The 13,608-nt window shown below is 39.6% G+C and overlaps 1 protein-coding gene across 2 annotated transcripts; it reads right to left on the bottom strand.

The window, feature by feature from the left end:
* Window positions 1–3,116: 3,116 nt before the first annotated feature.
* On the bottom strand, window positions 3,117–12,083 carry LOC137881138 (putative adenosylhomocysteinase 3). Of its 2 annotated transcripts, XM_068722919.1 has the most exons (16): window positions 11,829–12,083; window positions 7,522–7,633; window positions 6,920–7,057; window positions 6,553–6,653; window positions 6,357–6,459; window positions 6,156–6,250; window positions 5,369–5,475; window positions 5,168–5,284; window positions 5,029–5,092; window positions 4,848–4,936; window positions 4,662–4,732; window positions 4,480–4,574; window positions 4,241–4,339; window positions 3,980–4,048; window positions 3,771–3,849; window positions 3,539–3,663 (listed from the first exon to the last, which is right to left on the bottom strand). In XM_068722919.1, exons 1-16 carry the CDS (start codon window positions 12,081–12,083, stop codon window positions 3,539–3,541), a joined length of 1,719 nt encoding a protein of 572 aa, XP_068579020.1. The 2 variants fall into 2 exon arrangements, with proteins under 2 accessions (XP_068579018.1, XP_068579020.1); XM_068722917.1 differs by lacking the exons at window positions 7,522–7,633; window positions 11,829–12,083 and adding an exon at window positions 3,117–3,457 and having other exon boundaries at window positions 3,543–3,663; window positions 6,920–7,054.
* Window positions 12,084–13,608: the final 1,525 nt, after the last annotated feature.

The following is a 13,608-nucleotide window of genomic DNA, read 5'->3' as shown; positions in this document are numbered from 1 at the left end:
AAAATAAAACGTTGCCCCAAAGGTAATAAATTAAAAAGTAATAAAAAGAAATTCGTTTTTTTTGTTCCGATACAAATTTGTTTCTTACTAATTTTCCCAACTGCAGAAAGGCAGAATCACATGGTCCCTTAAATAAAATGTCCAGTGTAGAATTTCTGCAACATGACAAAAACCCTCTAAACATATAGAGATTCTAAGGTAATTAGACATTTTTCTATCAACAAATATTTGAATGGTTCAATAGGTATCAGTACAGTGTTGGACATGAGTAATGGGGTAGACCTGTGACCTTCCCCTTCACATTAATAGGCCCTTGTCACAGCAGCCATTTTGACATAGCAAGGTAAGCACAGGTGTACTTGATACAATTAAATATGCTCCCATTCTATTTAGTGTCTCACAGTCATTCCAGTGAGTCAGCATGCACATTACCAGGGTCACAATCAATGTTATTAATTTCACCTGTGTTTACCATGCAATGACATGCAACATTGTGTGTGGGCCAGGGCCCTGGTAATGTGCACACTGGCTCACTGGGATGACAGTGACACTAAATAAATTGGGACCACAATTTAATTTGTATCAATTGCACCTGTGTTTACCCAGCAATGTCAAAATGGATGTGTGAAAAGGGCCTATTGACACTGATTGGTAGTAGTTTTGTGCGTGTGCTGAGTAGAGCGATTTCACATTTGCTGTGATCTGATGGCTGTGATTCGCCGCTGTCTGAAGAGTTGGGTGGAATGTTGCCAGTCTGGTCCATGGTGGTATGTCAGAGTGGACCACCATTGAGTGAGGTGTAAAGTTGACAATAGACTGTGAAGAGGCAAGCAACCTAACTTTTGACCTTTGTCTGTTCTCTCCCTTTTCCTGTTAGGAACTGTGCATTCCAATATTCGTACTACCATGCTTTCTAATATGCCAGAAAAAGATTTAGTATGTTCCAATACATATGTGTCATATGCCAAAAATACCACGAGGTCCTACTGCATACGGTTGGTTGTAGCAGTTGCCAACATGCTTTTCTGACAATTCTGATCCACAAATCTTCTGTGCATTGGATTTGTGAGCAAAGTCATAAAGAGTGTCAAAGTTCAAGGTGCAATGTTATGATGAAGAAGAATGTCCCAATTGAATGCTTACTGCAGTATCCACTTTGTAAGGGCAGCTGCAGTACGTACTGAAAGTAAAAAGAAAAAGTATGCGTTTTGTAACACAGCTTTGCACACTGACTGTTTCCCTTCCTTGTTTACAGTTGAGAAATCAAAATTATCTCCATGAGCCTAGATATTTTAGCATGTTAATACGTTAATAAACTGAGCATTTAAACCTTTCCTGTGGTGGTGTGGTCTTTGGCCGCTGCTGATACTGCTTGGTCAAATTCACAATCTGAAGGCCCACTACAAATACTGCAGCGGTTGTGTTACATTAATAAATATGATGACTACGATGCCCCTGATAGGTCTTCATATTATGTAAATGATACAAACATCTATCCACAGAATTTTAGTGGAGTACTATTTTGGTGGTATCTGGGTTCAACACTTGCAATGCTACCTGTTTTTGAATTAATGTACATTAGATTTTACAATTAATTATATTAAAATTTAAGGGAAATTTCATGTGACATCCAACATTTACAGGTAAAACTGTCCCATCCTTTGCACCAGATGTGTTGATTTTACAATTATACTTGTATAACCAACAGCATCGCTTTTCATAAAGGACGTTATCAATACGCTGCAACACAGCATCATATTCAAGTCCACTTTTAAAAAAAGGATGTCTAATATAACATCATCATACACTGTTCAAGTAATACAGTTACGTAGAGTAATTGAATGATCCTTTGTCAGTTTGGGTTAAAATGGCTGGCCACACTTATACTACACACACTGATAATTTCTGATAATTTCTGATACCTTCTTAATGTAATAAAAACACTTTATTACTAATTATCCTAATAATACCCACAGATGCACGTTTATTTGTTAATGCAGTCCATCATACATATCTGCCTTTATATATTTAGCAGATTATGATCTGATGTCTGTGCATTTTTAGTTTCCTAAATAGACACCTGATACATTCTGGTAGATAATGTTGTATTTGCATCTTTACTACAAAGATCTCTGTGTTTTACTGTCTAATCTTTGACTGTTTTTTGTTTTGCATCTTACAAGGAGATGATTCACTAAATAAAAATATTGATTACTTTTCTTTTTATACCTGAATAAACAAAGTTGACGTGTTAGCACAGGTATTCCTACTTCTCACATCTGGACTTTAGTAACTACTAGACAGTCAGAGAAAATTGTTCAGGGAGACTTTAAAGCCCTGAACAATGGGTAGGGGGTTCATTCAAAAAAATACTGGAGCTAAATAATTAATAGCAGAATAAACGGTGAGGCCTTAAAATGCCATAAATATAAGTAATTATGCTTATTGCCAGTGTCACTCAAAGACAACAGCACTCTTACGCCCCCAAGTGGTCAAACAGTCACTTAGTAGGCTGCTAAGTGAGCTGACTCCAACCAGCAGGTCGAACTGGTCAGTGTCCCCTTTAGTCATTGTTTGTTCAGGGCAATTTAGATTTGAATAGGCATTTTAATGGATACACCTGTATTGATGGGGTTGTGAGGTTGTGTTATGACTACAGATGTGAGCACAAAGTAAAATGTTCATGAAGGTAGAAATGTAAGATGCCTCCCTATTTTTGTGATACAGAGAAGCAGAGAAAAGCTTTGAGAAAGAGCAAATATGTTCTTTTTATTATAATATACTATGCATGTTTCAATCTTTTAGAAATCAATGAAAATATGTTAACTTTGTTTCATTCCTTTGTGTTGATGGTCCACTTAACAATGCATCAGATATTAAACAACACTGTCTCGACAGGGAATCAGCTAACTAGCTGTGATTTATATGTCAACTAGACAGTCACAGGCTTCATTTAAGGTTAATATGAGGTTTAGGTAAACGTGGTAATGTTGCATATGAATCAGGATCATAGAGCATGAGACTATTTATCTGCTGATGAATCAGCAGATATTTAGTTGACAAAGACTGATGATCATTTCTTGAGATGTCAACTTTTACTCGACATGTTGTTGGTTAAATATATGTTACTACTACAATAATTAATGGTGTTGTTATTATTTCATGCAGTGGAATAGATAACTCCCATTCAGCATTTTGTGTTTCTCTCAACTTTAACTCTTTTAGTTTCAATTCAGAATTTACTGTGATTACATTGTGAACATTTAAGGAACAGTGTAACTCATGATAACAGATACAACTGCACAAACAGAAAAAACAGTTAACAAAAGTAAAATGTTGAAGTCCACTGTCTGGCAGCAATGAGCCTGGGTAAGCCTGAGACGTAGAGGTTGTCAGTGCTTTGTCTGCAGGACTGAGAGGTTGTTTTACATTGTCAAGTCCACCAGAAGGTTAGTACCTGTTTTTATAAAAAAGATTTCAGTTAAATCATAAAGATAATATCCCTGTTTTGATTTTTTGTAAGAAAGTGCACATGTCCTCACCTGTAGTAGTTTGGTTTAAAGGGTCCATGTTTGCTGATACCCAGGTACTTGGCCTGGTCATCAGTCACCTCTGAGAGGTGAGCGTCAAATGTTGGCAGGTGAAGACTGGCCACATATTCATCTGAAATTATAAAAATGGAGTGATTGTCATGTCTGAATGAAAATAATATGAATGTGGAAAACAAGAAAGGTAATAACTGTTTAAGGATATTTAAGATGAGGACTTGCCCATCTTCTTTGGTAGCAGGTAGACATCCTGCTTGTATCGTCCTTCTGGAGCGCTGTACAGCTCTATGAGAGCCAGAGCCTGGCAATAAACAGTAAACCTTAACACAACTAAAGGTGACGACCACCAGCCTCAACGTGACAGAGCCACAGATCCTCTCTAATACATTTAGGGAAGAATAACACATTGAACTTAAAACATATCATCATACCTGAGTCGTGGCGGTGATGGAGAGGACAAATGAGGGCACTGTGGAGCAGCTCAGATTCAGCAAACGACCCTGAGTGAAAATTAAAAAACTGACGTACTGTGATGTGACAGCAGCCATTGACAATAACCTAAAAACATCTGGACCCCAGTTAGAGCACACTGATAGGTTATACCTTACTTTAAAAATGTCTGTGCATTATCCCTCAGTGCTGGTGTATAAAAATAATAATAATAATAACAACAATAATAACAGTAGTATCACCTCAGCCAGCAGGACGATTCTCTTGCCATCCGGCCAGATAACGTGGTCCACCTGCGGCCTCACACGCTCCCACCTCAGCTCTGCAGTCCGCAGACTCACCTGAGAGGAAAGAGTCAAAAGCTAATTTGTATACAGGTGTACACACACACACACACACACACACACACACACACACACACACACACACACACACACACACACACATAAAAAACATGCACAAACACACAAACAGTTCATACCAAATCTATCTCGGTGCTGGAGTGTCCCATGTTGCAGAGTATGCAGCCATCCTTTATTCTGTCCAGATGTTCCCTTCCCACCACATTTTTATTGCCTGCAGAGAAACAGAGATGAAGCAAACTGCAACAGTATTTATATTTTTAATAACAGCTAATATTTCTGTGTAGAGGACAGCAGTTACCTGTACAGGTGATGACCATGTCTACCTGTCGTGCTACTTCACTCAGTTGAATCACTCTGAAGCCATCCATGCTAGGGGGAGGAGAGAAAAGGGGGTCACACCAGCTAAAAAATATTTTGTAATGTTTTGTAGAGTGAAACACTCTTTCCATCTGTGCTGATAAAAGCTTCCTCCATTCATTCATACCAGGCCTGAAGGGCACAAATGGGATCCACTTCTGTGATGTACACGACAGCGCCCAACGCTTTTAGGGCAGCACAGCAACCTTTGCCAACCTGCAAGAAGAGACAAAAGAGCTTGGTAAAGCTGCTTTAAATGTATGTCATGTACACAGCAGCACTGGGAACATTCATTATATTTCACTGACCTCCCCATATCCGCACACCACCACCTGTTTTCCTCCAAACATGACGTCAGTGGTTCTCTTTAACCTGACAGAAGAGATCAACATAGTCGGGATCTGTACTGTAGGGGTTTCACCAAACGTTCACAATGTGAGTCATTACCCGTCCAGTATGGACTCCTTGCAGCTGTAAAGGTTGTCGAATTTCTGCTTGGTCACCGAGTCGTTAACGTTAATAGCCGGGACACACAGCCTGCCTGCCTTTGACATCTGGTATAACCTGAAATACAGGTGGGGAGACACACATGTGTGAAGTGGGGAAGGACTTTGTAGGAACGTCATTCAAGTTTAGTGAGAAACTAACCGATAGATGCCTGTAACACTTTCCTCCACAATGCCTTTGATGTTCTTGAACAGGCTCGGGTGCTTCTTATAGATCCAGTGGGTCAGGTCGCCTCCATCATCCAGAATCTGAGGGAAAAAGAGCTAAACTCTTCATCAATGCAACCTTTCTATCTGTAGTAGTAAAACAAAGTCATTAAAGGCACATTTGACCCAAACAAGTCAAATTTTATTTAAACGTATCCATGCAAATCCATCCAGTATGTTTTGCATACTAGTTCAGCTCAATATGTTCTATTCAATGAGATGTGTTGCTCAAAGCATTAAAATGTCGACTTATTTACTAGAAATCCACAAATCTTAAGAGGAACAGTATATTTATTCTATATTATATTCAGAAATAAACATTACTACCGAATTTTTGTAATGTTATTTTGCTTAATGTCACATATTATTTGTACTTTTCTGTAAAGAAAGAAAATGTAACAGTTGTTGTCTAATACACACACAGGTGAATGCGAGATCTTTACTCAGTAAGGTAGAATTAGAAAAATACAAAATAATAACACCAAAAATATATCCCAAACTGAGAAATAATTAAACAAAATACATATGTAGTAATGATAATAATATTTTTGTTGTACTCTCAAGTCACCTTGAGAACATGTTGATTTTATTTTAATTGTGAAGCTTCACTGGTCAAACGCAACCAAACTTAATTTCACTGTGGTGAACTACAGTTTAATATCTTCAAACTTTGGCCAATCAATCTTGAAATTAATTAGGAGTACTTTCATTGATAACAGTACCATGTTGGGCTGCCAGGTCTCAGCACCGACACATCGGTCAATACACCACCAGAAGTCTTCCTCTGATTCTCCTCTCCATGCAAACACAGGGGTGCCTGAGACACAGAGCAGGTGATATAATTAAAGAAAATCAGACGAGTCAGGTGGGAGGAGCAGGTATGAGGAGCAGGTTGGAGGAGTAGGTTACAGAGACAGTCGTACCTCCTTCAGCCAGAGCAGCAGCCACAGCGTTCTGAGTGGAGAAGATGTTACAGGCCGCCCAGCGACACTGAGCTCCCAATACAGACAGAGTCTCAATCAACACCTGGAAGAGACCGTACACATACAGAGTAAACATTATTTATTAATTAATTTATTATTATTACTATTTTTGTGAGTGTGTGTGTGTTGAACTGACTGCTGTCTGTGCAGTGATGTGTGTGCAGCCCAACACTTTGGCTCCAGCCAGAGGCTTCTCCTCACTTGCTCCTTTCCTCAGGACCATTAATGCTGGCATTTCTAAATATTACAGACAGTGACAGAGTCACATTCAATTTGAGAGACATGCATGGCGGTTCCAGAGCAGTCACTTCAGTACTACTAGCTGTTCTGCTAATGGTCTGACTGGGATTCAGTTCAGCTCACTTTATTAATGGACTTTCTGTATTGCATTACAGTGAATGCCCGGAAGGCGCTTCTTGGATGGGTGCTACATAAATTGTACGTATTTTGTCATTATCTTTCGTGAGGACATAAACAGCACGACAACGACTCTTTGTCTTTACCTTGCTGTGCGATTATTATTTCTCTGCGTCCAAATTCCGCTTGTTTGATGTTTTTGATGCAGAAGTCAAAGAGGCCCTTGGAGCTCCTCTGAGGCTTGTCTCTGGGAGAGGACTCATCCTCTGAGCTATCACTGCACACTGCCAAACAGAAATCAGGCAATGTGTATGAAAACAATCAGCTGATACAATGTAATGTCCAAAAACAAACTGTTGAAGTATACCGGAGTAATACAGAGACAAATGATTTGTTGGAAAGCTTGAAAGTTATGAATTGGCTCTGATTTTGTTGTGTGTGTTTGGAGTCAAATTCTAGCTAGGTGAGTCTTATATCTGAGCCTTTGAAGTCTGTACAAACGCTGGCAGTGAATGACACGTTTCAGAAAGGCTCACAGAGCCGATTAGGACCAAATTAAAGAGACTTAATTCTTCAGAAAGACTTTTCCTTTTAATTAAGGTTTAGCTGAAGGAGAAAGAACCCCGGCTATACCCCGGGGCCTCTGGTTCTCGTGCTGCTGAGATCAGAACCAGCTCAGTTTATGTATCAAAGACATGTGATCAGGCTTAAGAGCGTATGTGTGTCGTGTGTTTGCATGTTTCCATACCTGAACTGTGGCTTTCTGTAGACGACTGTGAGATGGAATGAGACAGAGAGCGACGACCAGTGTTGGAGCTATGTTTGTTGAAATCTTGGTTCTGGTCAGTGAACTGTATTTGCTTTGGAGCCCAAAAAAGAGTGACACAAACACACAAATTAAGCCAATTATATCCGTTGTTACTTCCCTGCACGTCACAAACATAAAGTCTCACCAAATACATGCTTGAAACAGATCTGATGTAGTCATAATAGTCAAAATTACACATAAGCACCACCCTTCACAGCAGACTTTCTTGTGAAGTACCACCTCTCTGCTCACAGCCTGTCACCATTACAAATCTCCTACCCCTGAAGCATCCCCGTATCTGCTGCTGTCTCACCGTCCACTGTGGCTGTTTGAAGGCTAGGCTGCTGCTAGAGGAGTCCCACTTGTCCATGTCCGCTCCCTGGCTGCTCGCCTGACTCTGCTGCCTGAGCTTCAGGTCCAGCTCCAAAAAAATTCAGACACACCCGCTCACTGACCCCACCTCCAAAAAGTAAACATATGCATTGAGAGTTTGAATTTTTAGGGCCACAGGTTTGATGGGATCATTTAGTTGACAACTCTGCCTTCAGAAAGGATTTGCATATACTGTATATAAAACGACAGCATACTGCATGTGTATTATACTCACACACACTGCTGGAGCAAATCTTTATTTAAGCTTGTTTTTAAAGGGTAACTCTACAGATTTAACACATACAGAGCAGTTTACTTGCAGGGACTACGGCTGCATTGGTAAAACAGTTGTACGATGCGTTGTGTGGCTCTGGAGGAACCAGACATAATAACTCTGATGGAGTTATGGTGATGTCATCGAGGTTATCTCATCTAGGGCAGCTTTTAACACAAAGCTTTTGCTACAAACTGGTTGAGGAGGTTGAAAGATGTGGACATTTAGATCGGACAAAAGTGGCTATCAAATAGCATTCTGGGAAATGTAGGATCCAGTTATTTCAGACATTGTTTTTCTAAAGTTCCTGCAACTTTATGAAAGTGCAATACAAATCAGTGGAAAAACCCTTTAAGGAGTGCAATGTGTAGGTGCTGTTGCTCTTCTCTTTGACCCTGTCTTAGACATTTTTAGAAGAAAAAAAAGATCCAAGGTTACAAAAATATGAAATTAGGGCTGCGTGACATGAAAACACAAGGTAATCTTGTTCCAATATAAAAAGGTTTGAATGAAAAATCACATCATATCATTTAATGCTTGTGGCAAAGTCAAAGTGTAACTGTCATCAAACATTTTAAGGGAGCAATTTGGTTCCGTATTTGCTTTATATATAGTATGTCAAGCACTTGCTCCAAAATAGAATAATATCAGGGTAATACATTTAAGCTTCTATGGTTATCATTAAAGTTCCCATATTCAACTGACAAGTCTTTCAATCATAACTAATGACATTGGTCACAGCTGAATTGGAGAAAGGCCTCATTCAGTATGAGTCAGGATTAAAGAGAGGCATCATGTGATGCTTCCACAAATCCTCGTTAGGAGCAATTAAACATGAAGTGCTCCTGAATGTTTGTATCCCTGTGGGAGTTTTTCAGCCCTTCTGCTTCCCTTTGACTTTATCAAATCACTGTTCTAACGTATTTCCAGTAACTCAGCTTTTTTTTTTTAAAACATACTTCTCATAAATCAATAATATTTTGCTCCACTTTGATTGGCTGATAAATGGTTGAGAATAAAATCTAAATTGGTCCACTTAGCTGATCTGATTGAAAGAAAATATATAAATCCTGAATTTAAGACAAATGAATACAAAAATATATATTCACACAAGTTAAAAAGACAGATTTTTCTAAAATGTAATCATTTTTGTTCTAAGTAATGGCTTCTTGAAACAATCTCTTGAATACAGCTTGCACTTACTCAAGCAGCTGCTTAATCTTTAACATGAGAAGACATTAGGCTGTGACTTGAATGTGAACATTAACTTAATGATCACAAAACCATCCCCTAAAGGGCTCAGAAAACAGGTTTGAATCCAAGCTACTGTGAAATACAATGAAGGTCTATAAAGCTAATACGTGGCTGTTGGTGTTAATGTGTAAAAAATGTCCTCTTGGGAAACCAAAAGTCAGAATTTCTATTCAACTTTTTGTTATTTCAATCAATAAAACCCAAGACAATTCACAGTTGTAGTGGTTAAAAACAGATATAAAGGATTCATTTTAAGGTTTATTCAAGTGCTCCTATTAAAACAAAGTAATGATTACTAATAATTCAACATGAAGACCGGAGTTGCTGCCTAAAAGTAAACTCTAAAATGAAGAGATTAACAGCGCTCCTAAAACAAAAGCAGTGATACCTTGATGCGGATGGACTGAACTGCCTCCTGGTCCTTGGCTTTAGTTATGTTCACTAGACTGTACACTTTCTTCATGCTGGGAGAGCTGCTCTCACACTGACCACAGTTACTCTGCAGAGCTGCAAGCGGATGCAGTTGAACTGATTCGAGAGTTCACAGAGTGATGCTTTATGCTACACCTTCGCCCCCATCAGGCCCAGGTGGCGGGTAGAGAGAGGACAGAGAGAGAGTGAATGAGTCTTTGTGAGGCTTACAGAGCGGAACTCTGGGAAAATATAGAAGAACAGGTTAGAGATGAAGAGAAGAAAGAGAGTTGTAAGGAAACAGAAGCTCAGTCAAGTGTTACTTGATGTCACAGATGTATGTGAGTATGTACAGTAAAGTGCACTTTGCTCTCAGGGTATACATTAAATAGACAGCAAAGTGATGTATATACATGAACATACATTCATGACAGAGACTGTTAGTGAGAGGGCGAGAGAGATAAAGAAGAATGCAACTATAGTGATAGAGGAACCAGAAAAGTGAGCAAACACAATTCTTATATGTCGATGCATTCAGGGACACAGATGGCAGCTTAGGCTTCTTTAAGTAAACAAACAATGGAGATGGACTTAACTGTAGAAGTCATTGTTTTCTCTGCAGCTCTGCAGTGTTACTGAAAGTCTCTTAACGGGGCATTCCACTAATTTTACACACACTGATGAGTTTAAGGAAAGTATAACACAGTCTGTAAGCAGCGAGCTACAGAGGTTTGGTACGCTCACATCTTTTTAACTCCACACCCACAGATTTTTAAAATGTTCAAACATGTATAGTCTTAAACTCAAACTGAAGCTGACTCAAGCAAGACAGTTTTTCAGCTTTCACACCACACTGTCTGGAGACACAAAGGGTTTTATGCAATTCTTTATTCATTTTTTTATTATATGTATTGAAAATTGATTTAACCATAAAAAGCCTTGTTGAGATTAATAATCTCCTTTACAAGAGTGTCCTACAGCAGCAGCACATTAAACTAATTTTCGGACAACAGTAAATTTCAATGTCACAGCATGTATATTCAGCATATATATTCTGGATCACATGATGGCAAATAGCTTAGCCAAAGCATCTACAACCTGATGCACCTTCCTCCAATACCTTCAATCTATTTTTGAATTTTTGAAAACACTTAAAGAGACCAGCTCTCCTAGATCCAAATCAGTTTGTAGCAAATTCCAAGCCGCCAGAGCAGCGTACCTAAAAGCCCTTTTTTATTTCAAGATGGAAGTTGGGGACAGATAGCAAGAGTAAGTCTTGTGAATGTGTCACAGAGCGTAGACAGTAGCTTCCAGGATATTTCAGATTGATACATTTAGATATGAAGGAAGCAAGTTAAGAATTGCCTTATACATAAGGACAATGCAGGGCAACCATTCTCATACAGGGAGGCTGTTTTTGTAATGAACCTCAATGCTCCATGATATAAAATATCAGGAGTGAAGGCATTGAGAAGATGCATGCATAAATAAAACATCACCATAGTCAATCACAGACATGAAAGTAGTAGCGACAAGTCTCCTTTTTGCATCAAAAGAGAAGGAAAGACTTATTTCGGAAATAGAAAATCCAGCCTCAACTTTAACTTCTTCATAAGCTGAGTGTGAGACTTAAAAGAAAGACAATAACCAATTAAGAATCATACTTTGATGTGTGACACCAGCACACTTCCCCTTTAATTAAGTCTACTCTGTCTTTTCAAAGAGACAACATGAGTGAAAAATGTTTGTGTGAATGCTGGTCAAACATTCATAGAAGCCTGCACATCTAAAATCATTAACAGCCTAAGTATATGCAGATTCACGCTTCCTGTTCAGAACACTTACAGATGCTCACAGCATATATAATGTCTTGATCTTGACATGCCTGACCAACGATGCAGTCAAAGTCAGGAAATGTAGCAGCTTCCTTGCTCACCATGTCAGTCTTCAGAGCTTCAGTCACCAGCTCTTCTGTCCCAGACACCTCCGCCCCGTCTCTGTCCCGACCCTGAGGTGTCCTCCTGCTCTCTGCTGCCTTCAGCATCTGCAGCAGGTTGGGGCTGCATTTTACCGACTGATGTTTGGTGTTTTCCTCCTCCGCCATTCCATTCACCACATGAGGTTCAGGATATTCATCAGGTAGTGGCATGTCCTCCCAGGAGGCTCCTGTCTGGTCCCTTTCCTCTGCCATTACTCCACTGGCAGCCAGTAATGAAGTGAATTAGATTCCTGCTCAGGTGATCAGACAGCAGGCAGCTGACGGATTCGGCCATACCCTGCCCACATGCTTCTGGTATTTCCTCTTGCGAGGCGTCTGTTTACACTAAACAGCAGCAGTTCTTGGGTTACTTTGACTGAATGTAAAGTAGATAATCAGACCTGTAGTTAGTGTGTACAAGGTAGAAATGCAACTCACCTCCACCAAAGTACCATGTAGGTAGATGTCAACATGTGCCCTCATGTAGTCTTTTGTACAGAAAGGTCTCCGGTGAATGGAGAAGCACTTATACTCAAGACCTCAGATGTATGCCTTGCAGAGCTACTTCTTGTTTTTGTGTTGTCTTTAATAACATTTGCTCAAATCACAATGAGCACAAAGACATGGGTGCAATGCAAACAGAGGGTTAAATTATAAACAACAGGCAGGGTCAGGTGTTTATATTAAACCCAGCCAGCATCAATAGTGTCCCCATGGTAACTGACCAATGCCCTTTACGCATCTATCGCCAGCTCGTTTTTGTCATCCATTAAGTTGAAATTGCATGAAGGGATCTCTTAATGGCCGGTGAGAACAGGAGGAATGATTACAGCAAGCAAACCTGTTTCAATGTTCATTTGAGCACCTGACTGGTGTTGTAAGACAGTTGTGACACATGGAGCTCCACTGGAGTTTGGTGAAATGGATGTGGACAATAATTGTGGAGAGAGTCATTATAACAGATAGTTTTGTTGTTTTAATTAAGAAATTAGATTTTTGTGTTGTGGTCGTCTTACTGTGCAGTTTGCAGTCAACACAGACAACAACACAGAAGGTCACATTCAGATAAGTTCTCTTTCACAGTGCTATACACATCCGAAATGTTTAACAAATGCATGTTGCAGCTGGCGTTGCAACAGTTAGTTTAGCTTTCAGTTTTCTTTCCAGTGAGCCTTCAGGTGCAGGAGTATCAATAAAAGATGTGCATTTTGTTCCACTAGAGGGAGTAACAGTTCCACAGCTGTCCACAGGAATTTCTCCACTGCTAAGACAGAGAAACCTTTTGTCCTTTCTTTGCTCAGTGTGAGAGGTGTGGGAAGAGTTCAGTTTGTTTTTCTCCTGTTCTGTCTCTGTGTCTGATAGGAACCAGGAGAGATTTATGACAGAGGAGAACTGGGAGGAAAAGTTATTACTGCATCCAGCCCCCCCCCCCCCCCCCCCCCCTCTCTCTCTATCTCTCTCTCTCTCTCTCTCTCTCTCTCCAAATCTGTCTCTGTTCCTCATTTCTATTCAGTGCAGGAATTTCAAACTCTGGTGTTAAATTAGGAAGGGCTTAAAAATGTCCTGGAGGCCAGTTGCTCACCATAGGATCCTTTAAACTTTTAATTAAGTGTTGTGGTCAGGTTCTTAGTGTTAAAAAAAGTGTTTATTCTTGTTTAGAATGGAGGTGGTGAGAGTCAATAAGGAAAGTGAAAAATAGTATAGCTTGTATAGTTAGGTATCAAAATATAGGCAACAC

Source organism: Cebidichthys violaceus, unplaced genomic scaffold (assembly GCF_023349555.1).
Source record: "Cebidichthys violaceus isolate CVI_PGR_0920_01 unplaced genomic scaffold, fCebVio1.0.p SCAF_3, whole genome shotgun sequence".
Lineage (NCBI taxonomy): Eukaryota > Metazoa > Chordata > Actinopteri > Perciformes > Stichaeidae > Cebidichthys > Cebidichthys violaceus.
This window is presented reverse-complemented; position numbering and strand designations above follow the sequence as displayed.